This window comes from Oryctolagus cuniculus, chromosome 14 (assembly GCF_051225735.1).
Source record: "Oryctolagus cuniculus isolate XC-2025 breed Fujian yellow rabbit chromosome 14, ASM5122573v1, whole genome shotgun sequence".
Lineage (NCBI taxonomy): Eukaryota > Metazoa > Chordata > Mammalia > Lagomorpha > Leporidae > Oryctolagus > Oryctolagus cuniculus.
Window position 1 is genome coordinate 85030386 of NC_142880.1, and position 17504 is coordinate 85047889.

General features: G+C 39.9%; 1 protein-coding gene across 7 annotated transcripts in view; it reads left to right on the plus strand.

The window, feature by feature from the left end:
* RNF180 (ring finger protein 180) overlaps positions 1–17504 on the plus strand; it is a 244254-nt gene that overhangs the window by 196834 nt on the left and 29916 nt on the right. For all 7 annotated transcript variants that reach the window (XM_089312799.1, XM_089312798.1, XM_070056912.2 and 4 more), the window contains exon 6: positions 12182–12407. In XM_089312799.1, coding sequence (XP_089168925.1) covers positions 12182–12407 — 226 coding nt within the window. The remainder of the gene's footprint in view (positions 1–12181; positions 12408–17504) is intronic.

Below are 17504 nucleotides of genomic sequence, written 5' to 3' on the forward strand. Positions count from 1 at the left end.
TGTCATATATAGTCTTTATTATGTTGATATGTTCCTTTATACATAATTGATAGTTTTTTAATCACAAATAGATGTTAAATTTTATTGATTGCTCTTTATGCAGCTATTGAGATGATTTTGTATATTTTATCCTTCATTCTGTCGATGTATTATGCTTACTGAACTGACATGCATATGTTGAATCATCCCCTAAGATAAATCTCACTGGATCGTGGTATATGATCATTTCCTGGTTAAGCCACCAGCTGTGACACTGGCACCCCTTATCAATGCCATTCTGTATCCCTATTGTTCCACTTGTGATCTAGCTCTCTGCTATGGCTTGCGAAAGCAGCAGAAGATGGCACAAGTGCTTGGGCCCCTACTACCCACGTGGGAGACCTGGATGGAGTTCCAGGCTCCTGGGTTTGGCCTGGCCAGCCCCAGCCATTGCAGCCTTTTTGGGGAAGTGAACCAGTGGATGGACGATCTCTCTCTCTCTCTCTCTTTGTAACTCTACAATTCAAATACATCTATCAGATAGAATTTTTTGTACCTATGTTTAAGAGGGATATTGGTTTTTGGTTTTCTTCATCTTGCTTTGGTATCAAAATAATGCTGATCATATTAGATAAGTTTCTAAGAATTTCCCTTTCAGGGTTTTGGAACAGTTTGAAAAGAACTGATGTTAGTTCTTCCTTAAAAGTTTAATCGAGTCAGCCATGTGGCCATGTGTTCCTAGACATTTCTTTGAGAGATTTTTATTACTGATTCAATCTCATTATTTATTATTGTTCTTTCAGGTTTTCTATGTTCAGGATTTTGTGGTTCAATTTTGATAGGTTAATTTTTCTAGAAATTTAATCTTCAGTGTTTTTTGAAAATTGCATTTTATTTATTTTGTAGTTTGGCAGTTTGCTATATTAGGTTTGATTTTTGTTTCTCTTCTGGTTAACTTTATAATTTCTCATGTTTTTCTTGTTTCGTTTTTATTTTATTTATTTTTTTGACAGGCAGAGTGGACAGTGAGAGAGAGAGACAGGGAGAAAGGTCTTCCTTTTGCCGTTGATTCATCCTCCAATGGCTACCACGGCTGGCGCACCATGCTGATCCGGCAGGAGCCAGGTGCTTCTCCTGGTCTCCCATGGGGTGCAGGGCCCAAGCAGTTGGGCTATCCTCCACTGCACTCCCGGGCCATAGCAGAGAGCTGGACTGGAAGAGGGGCAACAGGGACAGAATCCGGAGCCCCGCCCGGGACTAGAACCCTGTGTGCCGGTGCTGCAGGCGGAGGATTAGCCTATTGAGCTATGGCGCCGGCCTCTTGGTTTTGATTGGCTTTGAATGTCCTTATTTCTCCTTAATTTGTGAAGTATGTCTTTGCTATGTATAGTTTTCTTGGTTGATTTTATTTTACTTCAGAGTTTGGAATATATCATTCCATTCCCTCTTGGTCTGTGAGGTTTCTGGGGGGAAAAAAAAACTCCCTTAAATGTTAATTGGTGCTTTTGTCTTATACTTTCTAGAATTCTCATTGTCTTTTATTTATTTATATATTTATATATTTATTTATTTGAAAGACAGAGTTACAGAGATAGGTAGAGACAGAGAGAGAGGTCTTCCATGCGTTGGTTCACTCCCCAGATGGCCACAACAGCCGGAGCTGTGCCAATCCTAAGCCAGGAGCTTCTTCTGGGTCTCCCACATGGGTGCAGGGACCAAAGGACTTGGGCCATCTTCTACTGCTACCCCAGGCTATAGCAGAGAGCTGGATCGGAAGAGGAGCAGCCGGAACTAGAACTGGCGTCCATATGGGATGCCAGTGCTTCAGGCCACGGCGTTAACCCACTGCGCCACAGCGCCAGCCCCTCTCATTGTGTTTTATCTTTTGAGAGTTTATAACGTGTGTCAGGAAATTTTCTGATCATGTCTATTTAGAGTCAAATAGGCTTCCTGTCCAGATATGTCCGTATTGTTCTCAAACTTGATTAAAGTTTCAGTGATTATTTATTGGAATATGCTTTCTATGCCTTTACTCCTCTTTTTGGCTTCAAGAATCTCCAAACTTCACGTATCTGTTCTTTAAAATTTGTCCCAAAGATCTCAGAATATGTCTTAATTCTCTTTTCCATTAATTAATGGGTGAATATTTGTCTGACTGATCTTTTACAAGGTCTGTCTTCAAAGGCCAGCATTGTGGTTCAGATGATTAAGCCACCCCTTGCAATGCCAGCATCCCATATTGGAGGCTGGTTTGAGTCCCAGCTCAGCCGTCTCCAATCTAGCTGCCTGCTAGTGCATGGGAAGGCAATGGATGATGGCCCAGGTACTTGGACTGTTGCCACCCACATGAGACAAGGAGAGAGTTTGTGGATCCTGCCATAGGCAAGGCCTAGTCCCTGTTGTTAAGGCCATTTAGGGAATGAACAAGGGGTAGGATACCTTTTTCTCTCCTCCTTTCATTCTGCCTTTCAAATAAATAAATAGTTCTATTTTTTAAAGATTTTTCTTCAAGTTCAGTTATTGTTTCTTATGCTTGACCTAGTCTGTTAAGATTTTCCAAGACAGTTCTGTTTGTTTTCAAGATCTCTTATCAATTTGCTGAATTTCTCTTTCCTATCTCACATTGTTTTCATGATTTCATTAAACTCTTTAGTCTCTCTTTATCTCTTTGAGTATCCTTATAATCATCTCTGATAAAATGTCTTATAAAGAATCCAATCTCCTTTCCTTTGGATGTTGTCTCTAAAGCTTTATTTTGTTCATTTAGAGCATGATATTGCCTTGCTTTTTATTTTTCCAGTTTCCATACATTCACAGTGACCTGACAGGCCAATTATCTCTAGCACTTATAAAGAGTAACTTTCACAGTAGGAGGGCTTTTCCTGAAGATGTGTTTTTGTTGCTTGATAGGTTATCTTGGTTTTAGTTCCAGTTGAACATTATAATGTAGTCTTCCTATTTCTTCTTCCACTCTCTTGATAGCACCAACAGCAGGGATATGGGACATTCTTCTCAGTCCCATCAAGAATGCATGGGTTTTAATAGGGGCCCATATGATGAGGCCAAGTCAAAGGGTGTGAGCCCTCAGTCCATGGTGGCTGAGTTTGTCAAAGTGCTGGTTAGTATTGCACAGGGGTTTCTAGGAGGTTAGTGGGGGTGGCACAACTGGGGTCACAGCAGCACTAGCCCTAAGTAAGGAGTGAGCACCCAGGTCCCCTCCAGTCCCAGATTTCTTTACAATGTATTGTTACCTGTCTCCTTTTTCTTCTTCTCCCAAGAATACAATTATACTCTGTATTGTGCTACCTGGAGTTGGGAAGAGGAATGGAGTGAACTGTTCTGTGGCCACCAAGACTGAAATATTGGATTTCACCCAAATCCACAGCCTAAGAAGACCAGTGTAGCACAGGGACAGGCCGTGACTCATATTGTGGACTGCATGCGCCTGAGGTGGCCTTGCTTGGGGTGCACACCAGGCCTGCATGAAGCAGGCAGTGATCCAGGCCAAAACGAGTTTGTCCCACTGGAGTGTAAGACTCTGCCTGATTCCAGAGCAGGTCTAGAATCTTCATCTCTAAGCACTGGCCTGGGGATAGAGACCTGCGGGTTTTATTTTGTGGTAGATCTCACCAAAGCAGGCCTAGCACTGAGGTGCAAGGCAACACCTAGGTTCACTCTGGTCCTGTTCCTCAGTGGCTGAAGTCATGCTCTTCCATCTGCCAGAGATTGGAGGAGGGATGGTGAAGGCAGTGCCTTACTGCCAGGCTGATACTAAGCTAGTTTGTACCTAGTTTGCATTGGACCCTACAAATCCTCTGGAACACTCCCATGAAGCTTTTCATCATATAGGCCAAAATAAACTAATCTCAACCAAGTTCAGTACTCCAGCTGATACCAGGGCAAGTGTAGTCTCCATCTGCAAGCACTGGCCTGGGGATTGAGGCCTTTGGGTTTTGTCTGGTTCTGGGTGTCACACCTTAGACCCATCATAGCTCCAAGGCAAAGACCTAAGCTGACTTTCCTGCCCTACTTCTTAATGCTGGAGTCTTGCCTTGCTGTCTGCCAAGTTTGAGAAGGAGGTGGTAGAGGCTGTTCCTTGGCCATTTGACTAATGAGGGTCTCAATATTTAGTTTGCAGCTAATGACTTATCCATAGGGAACATGGGACCCTGCCCATCGCTGGGTTTCATTTTTGGGGGCCCTCATCATGGCACAGTGGATTAGGTTGCTACCTGTGATGCTGGCATCCCGATATATGCATGCTGGTTTGAATCTGGCTGCTCCACTTCCAATCCAGCTCCCTGCTCATGTACCCGGGAAGACAGCAGAGGATGACTCAAGAGCTTGGGCCCCTGCCACCTATGTAGGAGACTTGGATACAGTTCCATGCTCCTGTCTTCAGCCTGGCCCAGCCATAGCTATTATAGCCATTTGGGGAGTGAACAAGCAGCTGGAAGATTGATCTCTTTCTCTTCTCTCCCTCTATTTCTCTCTCTGTAACTCTTCCTTTGAAATAAATAACTCTTTTGAAAAAGTATTAAATAGAAAAATTAATTATACTGTTCTGTACTGAACATGTACAGATGCACAGATTTTATCATTATTCCCTCAATTAATAATGTAACAACTATTTATAAAACTTTTACATTGTACTTGGTATTATAAGTAATCTAGAGATAATTTGAATTTTATGGGAGGATATGCATAATTTTATGTAAATAACTGGCATCTTACATAAAGCACTTGAGCATCTATGATTTCCAATATCTATGTGGGATCCTAGAACCAATTTCCAGTGGATACTGAGACACAACTCTATCACTTTTATCATCTTATTTCTAAATCCCAAAGTACAATAAATGTTTGCCTGCATGGGGAACATACATATTATACCATGTTCATGTCCTTTGGAGTTATGAGTAGGTATTTATTTTATCATGATTTTATTTATTTGAAAGGCTAGGTTACATAGAGAAAAAGAGAGATCTTCCATCTCCCTGTTTACTCCCCAGATGGTAGCAACATCTGAGGCTGTGCCAGGCTGAAGCTGGGAGCCTGGAACCCCTTTCTACTCTAAACCATGGGTGGCAATGGCTCAAGAACTTAGATTGCCTTCCACTGCTTTCCCAGTGCTCCACCAGGAAGCAGAATCAGAAGTGAAACATCAAGGTCTGCGCTGTGACATAGCCGGTAAAGCCACCATCTGCAACACTGGCATCCCATATGGGCACTGGTTTGAATCCTGCTGTTCCACTTATGACCCAGCTCCCTGCTAATGCAATTGGGAAAGCAGTATAAGATGCCCCAAGTGCTTGGGCCCCTGCACCCACATGGGAGACCTGGAAAAAGCTACTGGGGTCCTTGCTTTAGACTGCCTACTTCCAGCAGTTGCGGCCATTTAGGGAGTGAACCAGTGGATAGAAGATCTCTCGGCCGGCGCCGCAGCTCACTAGGCTAATCCTCCACCTTGCGGCACCGGCACACCGGGTTCTAGTCCCGGTCGGGGCGCCGGATTCTGTCCTGGTTGCCCCCTTCCAGGCCAGCTCTCTGCTGTGGCCAGGGAGTGCAGTGCAGGATGGCCCAGGTACTTGGGCTCTGCATCCCATGGGAGACCGGGATAAGTACCTGGCTCCTGCCATCGGATCAGCGCGGTGCACCGGCCGCAGTGCGCCGGCAGTGGCGGCCATTGGAGGGTGAACCAACGGCAAAGGAAGACCTTTCTCTCTGTCTCTCTCTCTCTCACTGTCCACTCTGCCTGTCAAAAAAAAAAAAAAAAAAAAAGATCTCTCTTTCCCTCTCTCTCTCTAACTCTGCTTTTGAAATAAATAAATAAATCTTTAAAACAAAATAAAAGAAGAAGTGAAGTATCTGGGACTCGAACCAGTGCTCATATGGGATACAGGCATTGCAGGCAGTAGCTTAACCCATGGTACCACAACAGCAGTCCCTAGGTATTTCTTTTATAAGCTATTTTAGTTACAGTTCATTTTCTCATAATATCGATCTATTTTTAGATGTAATCACAAGAACTCAAGAAATTTATGATCTCTCTCAAATACTTGAACATGCTTTTCTTGTCTTTTGATATTTCTCTAAATACTTACCAGCTTTTAACCACATTTCACAAGAAACAATTTCAGAACTCCGGCTCCCCAGCCCTCCGTATAATTCTATGGCTAACCCTACCTTGTCTGTATCTCTTAAAGTAGCTGCATAGTGTGTGGTCCTCAAAGTATAATGTAATCAGCAAGCAGTAGTAGGTATGTAAACCCACATTCTGCTGAAGTTCAAGATTCCTTTGATTTTTAAGCAAACACATCACATATTGAGCTTCTTGTCAGTTAAAATCTCCAGGTCTTTCTTCTATTAATTGCTTTCAGCCAAGATTCATTCATCTTCTGTGTTTGCAATCTATTTTGGAATCCTAAATGAGGGTTTTGAATTCATCTCTGATAATTTCCATCTTGATTTCAGCACAAAGACCTAGTCAGATATGTTTTCTTTATTTTGACCCATCTGGCTTAGCATAGTTTAATTTTTGTATCATTTGTTCATGTCATACCTATTTTCAGAAAGTATCTTGACTGTTCTTAACTGGCCAATTATCTTTCCTATCCTTTGACCTGTATTTCTGATAAACATTTTTGGGGTTTCCTTGTATAATATCATAAATACTAAGGAGACAAGGATGGGTTCTTAGACACATCCATTAAAAACCTCCTTCCAGGTTGCCATTGATCCATTAATGAGTTATCTTTTAAAATGTAACTATCTGTCCAACAGCAAATCAGCAACCCTTCATCTTGAATATGGAGAAGAAAAACAACCCATGAATCTATTTCAAAATAATTTGCTGTCCTTGTGCATAATAGACTATTACCAGATGTGTGCATTTTCCTGGATTAATGAAAACTTTTGATCCTTTTAAATCTCTTAAAACATAGTGGATCCCAAAGGTTTTTATATGTCTTACTTCTATTTTATGGATTGATTCATTTAACTCAAATATTAGATGAATAGTTTCAAGTTCATTTTTTATTTTTAAATTTTCACTTTCATTTAAAAATATTGTGCTATTAAATAACAAATATAGGCCGGCACCATGGCTTACTAGGCTAATCCTCCGCCTTGCAGCGCTGGCACACCGGGTTCTACTCCTGGTCGGGGCGCCGGATTCTGTCCCGGTTGCCCCTCTTCCAGGCCAGCTCTCTGCTATGGCCCGGGAGTGCAGTGGAGGATAGCCCAACTGCTTGGGCCCTGCACCCCATGGGAGACCAGGAGAAGTACCTGGCTCCTGCCATCGGATCAGCGCGGTGCGCCGGCCGCAGTGCGCCGGCAGTGGCGACCATTGGAGGGTGAACCAACGGCAAAGGAAGACCTTTCTCTCTGTCTCTCTCTCTCACTGTCCACTCTGCCTGTCAAAAAAATTTTAAAAAAATTTAAAAAAAAATAACAAATCTTTTTCTTGAGTCTATTTTAGTAAAGTCTAGTCATCTTTACCTACTATGTAGGTGTAAAACACATCATAGAAATAAATGTTTGCATGAATATTTGGGTCACAGTTTGGAATGCTGTAAGAGGTTCCTCAGATTATGCTCTTTTTCATGCCATGGGCTTCTTTGAGGTTAATCAAGGTACAATTCTGAGGATCTCACAGAAACAGAATAAACTAGCAGGATGAAATAAAATTTAGGTAAATAAGCTTGCAGGTTTAAGGATTTTTTTTGGAGGGGGAGGTTACCCAATTCAGTATTAATTTTCTGTTTATAGCTTTCATTTCACAAATGTCAATTTTAAGTTCAGGAGGGTACAAATATAATCAGTAATGAGCAAAAATTACTTCTCCTGTTGAATTCCAAGCCTATTTTTCATCATTGTTGATGAGGAACATATTGTGTAAGCTGAACATTTTGAAAATGAGAACACCTGTAAATCAGGATCTACAGAGTGGTAGCATCAACTTTAGAACCTACCCATTCATTCATTCACTCAGCAAATATATGTATATGTGTATATTTTGTATACATTTATATATATATATTAACATCATATTAGGGGAGAAATGAAAAGTAGACAAAAATTATAAGAGGACACAAACAAGTTGCATGGACAGAGAACAACATGAGAAACTACTTATCAGAATAGCCAGCGAAATCCTTTTTCAGAAGTTAGCATTTAAGCTACAAACTTAAGGGTGAAATAAAACTAGCCATGTACAGAAAAAGGTGTGTTAATGAACTTTTGCTTCATTACATCACTCTAAAATTTATCTGCTTATAAAAAGAAACCTTCCATTTTTCTGGTCTTGCAGTTTGGGCTAGGCTCAGCTACTTCACATCATAGTATCTGCGCTCACATATGCATTTGTAGTCACACATCTAATAGTTGCAGCAGACCAGTCTAGCCTTGTTTACATGGTACTGGACTGAGGGTTATACCAAGAAAGGCAGTTTTTAAACCTCTGGTTGCATCATATTTGATAATGATCCATTGGCTGAAGCAAGACACATATCAGAGCCAGAATTCAGACTGGAAAAGTAATCTCTCCATATTGATTAGATGCATAGAGGTACAAACATGGAATTCTAAATATTTTGCAATCTACTACTCCTTTTTTTTTTTTTTTGACAGGCAGAGTGGACAGTGAAAGAGAGAGAGACAGAAAGAAAGGTCTTCCTTTGCCGTTGGTTCACCCTCCAATGGCCAGCGCGGCTGGCGCGCTGCAGCCGGCGCACCGTGCTGATCCGATGGCAGGAGCCAAGTACTTATCCTGGTCTCCCATGGGGTGCAGGACCCAAGCACTTGGGCCACCCTCCACTGCACTCCATGGCCACAGCAGAGAGCTGGCCTGGAAAAGGGGCAACCAGGACAGAATCCGGCACCCTGACCGGGACTAGAACCTGGTGTGCCGGCACCGCAAGGTGGAGGATTAGCCTAGTGAGCCGCGGCGCCGGCTACTACTCCTTTTAGGAGGCGAAAAACATCACTTATCAATGCCTTAATGTAAGCATGTTTGGTGTGTTTAACAGTGTTTGATGTTGAACTGAAGATGGCCACTGAATGGAGAGTAGCTCTATATGTGGAATAAAGTAGTAAGCTGGATCATTCCTGTATGTCATTGTAAGGAGTCTGATCCTATTCCAGATATGAAAGGAAACCATTAATTAGGCAGGAGTAAAGAGATCCTGGTCTACATAAAAAATTCTGCCGAGAGACCAAAGATGGGTCAGGAAAGTCTCTTGGATTTGGCTGTATTAGAGGTTGCTAGTGACCCATGTAAGAGTGGTCTCAGCATATGATCAAGAAAGGAATTGAGGTTACAGTCAGTTGAAGAGTTAGGAAAGCAGGGAAACAGAAATCTCCAGTGCAGAAATGCACATGCACAAGCCTGGTCTCTTAATTAGTGACAAAGTGACACTTCAGAGCACTGCAAGAGAAGTCTAAGTAGTGCCAACTAACAGATGTATGAAGAAGAAAGATAAAATCTACCCACATAAGGTATACCACACATGAAAATCAGTTTCATTTATATTGTAGGATTATGAAATAAAGTAATGCTATCTTAATGATCTTGGGAAAGGGTATGAGTTCTTAAGTAAGGCATGAAAGGCAATATCCATAAATTTAAAATGTGATTAGATGGAATGCTTTAAAATTAAGAGTAAAGTTTCACCCGAGGACACCAAGAAAATAGTGAAAAAGCTAATCAGAAAAAAAAGGAAAAGAAATTTACAATACTTCTAACCAGTAACAACAAATAACTAGAGTAAGTAAAAATACCCTATATATCTATAAGAAAAAAAAATCAGACAACCCAAATAAAAATAAAATATCTAAAGACTCAAATATGCCCTTCATAAAAGAAAAAAAGATGATGGCAGTGCCACCTGGAAAAATCAAAATAGTTTATCCAGTGGTAAAAGGTATCTTGGTCTGTTTGTGCTGCTATAACAGAAATGCCACTGACTTGGTAATTTATAAGAACTTAAGTTTATTTCCCATAGTTCTGAAGGTTGCAAAGCCCAAGATTAAGATCCTAGCAGGTTCAGTGTCTTTGCTTCTAACGCACGCTGTGTCCCTAAATGGCAGGAGTGTAGAGGAAAAAGAAGGATGAGCACTGTTCCCTCCAGCCATATATAAAATCACTAATCCTATTCTCCAGAGTTCTGCCATCATGATTCAATCATGTGAAAGCCTCTCCTCTTTGTTTTTTACAACATATATATTTTATTGTCTTATGTATTTGAAAGGCACAGTGAGATAGTGAGAATGAGAGAGAGAGAAATCTTCCATCTACTGGTTCATTCCCCAAATTGCCACAATAGGCAGATCTGGCTGAAGCCAGGAAGTGGGAACTCCACAGAAATCTCCCCTATGGGTATCACGGGCCCAAGCACTTGAACCATCTTCTGCTGTTTTCCTAGGAGCATTAACAGGTAGGTGGATCAAAGTGGAGCACTTGGGACTTGAACCAGTGCTCTGCTACCATATGCTGACATCACAGGCAGTAAGTTAACCTCCTTTACCACAACATTGGCCCCCAAGAGCCACACCTGTGTATACTGTTGCATTGGGAGTTTAAGTTTCAGCATGAATTCTGGAGAAGACACAAACATTGAAACCATAGCTAGGGGCCGGCGCTGTGGTGCAGCCGATTAAAGCTCTAGCCAGCAACATCAACCATCCCATATGGGCACCGGTTTGAGTCCCAGCTGCTCCACTTCCATTCTAGCTCTCAGCTATGGCCTGGGAAAGCAGAGAAGATGACTTAAGTCCTTGGGGCCCTGCACAAGCATGGAAGACCTGGAATCAGTTCCTGGCTCCTGGCTTCAGATCAGCTCAGCTCTGGCCATTGCAGCCATTTGGGGAGTGAACCAGTGGATGGAAGACCTCTCTCTCTGGCTCTACATCTCTCTGTAACTCTATCTTTCAAAGAAATAAAATCAAGCTTTGAAAAACGAAAAGAAACCATAGCTAAAGGTTTTTCTGTATGCTCAAGGATCTGCTACCTATATTTCATGTAACTTACAAATATTTATTAAACCCCAGACCGTCTCAAATAAATCTTGTAGGCTCCTGTCATGCCTGCCTCACTGAACTGAGTTCAGACCAGGTTTGCAAAACATGTTCTCAAGCCTTTAGAAAAAACCACAGGGCCGGCACCACAGCTCAATAGGCTAATCGTCCGCCTTGCGGCGCCGGCCCCCCAGGTTCTAGTCCCAGTTGGGGTGCCGGATTCTGTCCTGGTTGCCCCTCTTCCAGTCCAGCTCTCTGCTGTGGCCCGGGAGTGCAGATGGCCCAAGTGCTTGGGCCCTGCACCTGCATGGGAGACCAGGAGGAAGCACCTGGCTCCTGGCTTCTGATTGGCGCAGTGCACTGGCCACAACACACCGGGCCGTCGCGTTGTGGAGTGAACCAACAGAAAAGGAAGACTTGTCTGTCTGTCTCTCTCTCACTGTCTAACTCTGCCTGTCAAAAATAAAGAAATAAAAAATCCTCTCAACAACTTCAGATGTGGACATTATGAGGATAAATAGTAGGAATTCTGCTACCAGGCCTTGTGCTACTAGCCCCTTAGTTGTCTCTTTCCTAACTACCTTTTTTTTCCATTTATCCCATGTGAGAGGGAAGAGTTGTTCATCCTATTTCCCAGCTGCAAGGTTCATTTCATAATCACCAACTTTCTTTGCCATGTCCACCTCATGACATACCCTAGGCTTTGGCTCTATCTTGGCTTATCATACTTAGGAACAATTACAAAATAGAAAAATGCTCCCCATACAGGATAAGGATAAAATGTGATGTCTTTTTGCCTTTAATTTTCATCATATATGATTACCCATATGAAGGCTCTTCAACTTTGGTAGAAGTGTAGTGGATGGAAAAATCTGTAATCCTAGAGTCCTAACACCTACATAACTCTTCCTGCATAGAGAGACAGGTATACTTAATGTGTTTAGGTCTATTTTACCATTAAGCATTGTATGAAAATATTAAAAATAATCAGATTTCAGAATTTTTTCATACATCTCATTTTTTATTTTGAAATGTAGCATTTCTGTCACCTTGAATATGTCACAGAAACAGATATTCTATGCTCCTGATAGTTTCATTCATTATAACAAATATAAAAAAATTTCTCTTTCTCATGGAAACCAGTCTCATGGTGAACTAAGAAAAAGTGTTTTCTTATGTTTTGCAGACTTTGAATAATGAGATGAGTACAGATGATGAAAACGAGTATGCAGAAGAGAAGGATAGCTACATCTGTGCAGTGTGTCTGGATGTTTATTTCAACCCTTACATGTGTTACCCCTGCCACCACATCTTCTGTGAGCCCTGCTTACGGACTCTGGCCAAAGACAATCCTGCAAGCACTCCCTGCCCATTGTGTCGGACAATTATATCTAGAGTCTTTTTCCAGACAGGTAACTGTTTTCTTTAGCTAACATGATTGATTATTCTGACTGCCTGTTTGTTCTGATTCTAGAGGTTCTTTATAAATTATCATGAAGAAGTGATCAAGAATCATATGTAGAGCTTAATTTGCTAATCTCTAGTTTATAAAACCATTTTTATCCAACTCATTCAGCTATGTAAAAACCACACAATCATAGGTAAGAGTAGATCCTCATCTCTAATCCCCTACTCTGACTCAAATCCTTTCCAAGATATCTTCACTAGTAGATGTTCAGTCTTTATTTGGAAATCTTCAGTGTCAAAGAAGTTCCATTTGGAGCAACATTATTGATTATTTCTTATATCTGCCTGCCACCACTCCTTATTCTTTGGTCCTTGTTATTTCCTAAAAGATTTTATCTGTGAAAATGTGAGGACAAATATTATGCCTTTTCCCTAAACTCTTAATCTCAACTTTCTTAATGTTGTTAATCTTGAACAAGAAAAAAGCAAAACTGGAACATTTATTTATTTAAGTGTCACATAAAGATGAAATATAAAAAATATTTCAAAAATGTTCATTGAAAGCTAAAAATTAATGAATGTGGAACAAAGGAAACCCCTGTTGGAAAGGGTAGAAGATAGAGGGCATGCTATGTGCTAAATGTTAGGAGGAAAAATCTCTTCCTCCTCATTCTCACCTCAGCCAGAGATCAAATGGGTGATCAAAGTCTGTACTTCTTTAATAGCAAAACTGAAAAACACAAAATTTATTCCCTGAAAAAAATCCAAGGACCGTTCTACATGATAGAATCAGATTATTAGGGCCGGCGCCGCGGCTCACTAGGCTAATCCTCCGCCTGCAGTGCTGGCACATTGGGTTCTAGTCCCAGTCAGGGCGCCGGATTCTGTCCCGGTTGCCCCCCTTCCAGGCCAGCTCTCTGCTATGACCTGGGAAGGCAGTGGAGAATGGCCCAAGTCCGGGCCCTGTACCTGCATGGGAGACCAGGAGAAGCACCTGCCTCCTGGCTTTGGATCAGCGCGATGCACCCTCCACAGCGTGGCGGCCATTGGAAGGTGAACCAACAGCAAAGGAAAGACCTTTCTCTCTGTTTCTCTCTCTCACTGTCCACTCTGCCTGTCAAAAAAAAAAAAAAAAAAAAAAAAGAATCAGATTATTAAAGCAATCTTTGAGTAACCTGATCCCATCATCTGCATGAAGGCTTGCAAATATGCCTAACTGGCTTGGTAATAAATGAAAAGAAAGTAAAGATACCCTTCTCTGATCTGCTTAGAACGTGGACATTATAGCGTAAAATCACTGCTTTGAGCTTACGCAGTTCTAAAAACAAAAGACCCTACAAGCTCAGTTATTTTACCTAGGAGAGAAAGGTATTTGGGACACCAAGCTGTCATAATTCTCACCAGGCAGTTCAGTTACTCACCCATATACGGAGAAGAGTAAGTAAGGCAAGGACAGAGGAAAAGAATTTCTTCCAGGAGAGGGCAAAGCTTACTGGACTTTCCTCTTCTCTTACCTATAGCTGAACATTGAGTTTGCAGAAAAAGGTTATTTTCAACTCCAGATCCTTTGTTGGGTAATTGGAGGGGAATAAAAAGAGAAGCACAAATGACACCTTTTTTCAGTGTTGTCTCTGGGGATCTATGTAACTAAGCATTTACCAAAAGCTTGTTTTGATAGGTAGCATCTAGGTTATGTTCACAGTAGTTAGACAGATGTTGTCCCTGCCTTCCATGATGCCATTTACAAAATTTACTTCCTTTAGGTCTTACAACAGTAATGTCTCACATTTCTTTGGCCAATTTATCAAAATGATAATTTATTTTCCAAATTGAAGGTTCTGAAATAAATATTGGGAATACTTAGAGTCTTTTCTAATAGAGACTGTATTTGATAATGTACTGTCATTCACAGACTCAAAATATTAATGGGAATGTCTTAATTATTTATGCCATACCTCAAGAGGATTTGAGATGATTTAGAAAATATATTACTGAAATAGCAAGAAAGGGAATTATGAATTAGAATGGCATATACAGACCAGGAGAGTGTGGGTAGGCAGATAGGTAAACCATATAGCCCTGTACCCTAATTACAATTAGATGAAGTGTTTGGTTTTAAATGTTCTGTCTAAGGAAAAAATAAAATTAAGTACACAATTAAATGATTTTCATGATCTATGAAAAAATATATACTAGTTTTTTAAGATAAGCAGAGGCTTCTTTGGCACTTACCTTTAGAAGGAATTTTTTTATGGGATTTTTCCCCCTAGGGCATTTTCAGAGATGGAATAGGAAGTGTCCTCAAAAAACATCCTCAGGGCAAAAGCAGTATCCAGTTTTCTGACACTGTTTCTTGTGATATTCTTTGATAAAAGCTAATGAAATATCAGAGTATAAATTATGGAGTACAACATTGCTAGTGGCCAAATAATTTTTCTTATAAAAATAACTTTTTAAATTCTATAATAACAAATTCATGACAGGAAAATTAGAAAACAATATTACCCATATTCCTACCACTTAAATTCAACATTTAATGAGTAAACTTCAAGAATATTTTATACACATATAATATCTTTTATTGTTTTTACCCCCAAATTATATTATATTGTACATATGTGATCTTTCACCTACTTTAACTTAAAGTTCTTATGATTATATTGCACTCTGCTTAACCAATCTACTCATACGGAACATTGTTATTTATAATCTATTTAGTAGTATATGTAGATAAATATTTGAACACATTACACAATGTTTCCTTAGGGTGAATTTCCAAAAGTAGAAAAGACTAGGTATATGCTCCATAATTACACTCCAAAATTATTGTAGGCAGCAGAATCTGAGGGTTTCTTGTCCCTTAGTTCTCTTAATTTTTCTGACTAAGAGGGTTTTTTTTTAGTATTAATATTAACATTTGTCATATTTAGCAAATAATTTTCCTTTTGTCATGTGTACTTTAAATTTGTTTATAGTATTTTATATAAATACAGAACTTCCAAGTTTTTATGTAGTCTCATGTGATAACTTTGCCTTTATTATTTTTAATTTCAAAATTAGGAAATCATAATCTCTTCCTAATAGAGTTACATAATCCTTCTCCTTACGTATATTTATTTTAGGTTTCATTTTGTCCTCATTTTGCCAAATTTAGCACCAGTCCATTGGTTGTGGTACTCGGTTAAGAATAAAATTCCTTTTTTCCATTTTCTATTACCTAGCATCATTTATTGAAAATTCCATTCTTCCTATGCTGATTGAATTGTCTTCTTTTAAAAAGAAATACAAAAATGTATTTCTGGAAAACTGTTCTTTTCCAGTCTTCTTTTTATATTGTCCTATAATATTTCTTCAATCTTCTAATTATTCAAGCATTTTTTAATAATTCACAGGTAAATTAAATTTTATGTTAATTAAAATGCCAATGATCCCCAAATTAACATTTTTATGAAACTGAGTGATCACATTATGGTATCACCTCTCAGCAATTTCCTTCCAAAAGGCGCTACACATTTTTGTTGGCTTTATGCCTGTATATTTTTGCTGTTACTATTGTAAATGAGACTTTTTTTTATTCTGGTTTCTTCTGCTTTTGTCAATATTTTGAAAACTCAGTTTCCCAGTGTTAGATTTTTCTGTTACCAAATAACTGAACCATCAGTTATTTATTAAATAAATTGGTTAATTAATCATCTCAACTACACAGTGTCACCATTGTACTTGTGTACTTATCAGTGGACAATTACTGTCAAAGGTTAAAAGCTGTCATTTTTGAAAGGAACTCAAGATATCTGACAATGAAAAAGGGGTTAATTATAACCTAGTTCTAATATAGTAGCTCACTAGGTAGAAATACTATGAAATTCCTCCCAGATTTATTCCATAGAGTACTCTTTAGCAAAATAATGAGTTTAAACCTGAACTCTGATATTTACTCCTTATTTGCTCTTACTTAAATTAACTTGCCCTGTTAGCTGCATTTGCAATAAAGGACTTAAGACTGTTAAAAGTTAACATGTTGGGGCTAGCACAGAGGCACAGCAGGATAAACCGCTGTCTGCAGTGCCGGCATCCCACATGGGCGCCAATTCAAGTCCCGGCTGCTCCTCTTCTGATCCAGTTTGTTGCTCCACGCGCCTTGGAAAGCATCACAGAATGGCCCCAGTGCTTGGGCCCCTGCACCCAAGTGGAAAACCAGGAAGAAGCTCCTGACTTCAGCCTGGCCCAGCTCTAAAATCAGCCATATGGGGAGTGACCCAGCAGATGGAAGGCCTCTCTCTCTCTCTCCCATCTGTTTCTATATAACTGTGATTTTAAAATAAAGAAATCTTTTTGAAAAAGTTAACATCTTGAAATAAGAGAGACTATATAGAGTAAACAGTAAAGGCAATAATATCCTTGTAACAATGGAAGTCAAGATATATTGTTGAAAATAGAAAAAAATCAAATTTACAATAGACTACATTGATTGCTAATTAATGTCCATAATCATCTCCTTCCTTCCTAACATAACCAGCTGGCTTCTGGTTCCATCCTCAGTTCCTTGGTAATCTATCCCCTCTGCCAGTGATTGGCTCACAAATGATTATATGGTCTAGTTCAAGGAAAAACTAAAAATATGATTTGAGAGGTAAGAAATGTGGAAGATAACTTATTTAAAAACTTACATCTTAGAAGAAACTCAATATTTAAAAATTTAAAAACCAAGAAGTAGAAAAGAGAATTCTGAAGTGGTGGTATAAAGCCAATGGACCCTCCCTCATCAGAACACCCATGAACTGGGAAAAATCATTTTAAAAAGAAAAAAGAAAAAAGAAAGAAAAGCAGTCCCTGGAAATTATGCTAGGGATATACAGCAAATGGAGAAGAGTTTATTCAAATATATCTACTAAAATCTGCTATTCTAACAAAAGGGCCTGTAGAATTTGAGATAGAACGAGCTTCCAAACCCCTCACTGGCAGCTTACTGTGACAGAAGTGCTACCCAGGTGATTACATACAGAGAGATGGGGGCTCCCTCTGTCCATCCTCCCACCCCTGGAGAAGCAGACCACTGACAGCTCTCATGCTCTAGCTCCCTCTTGTAGAAGCCATATGTCAGA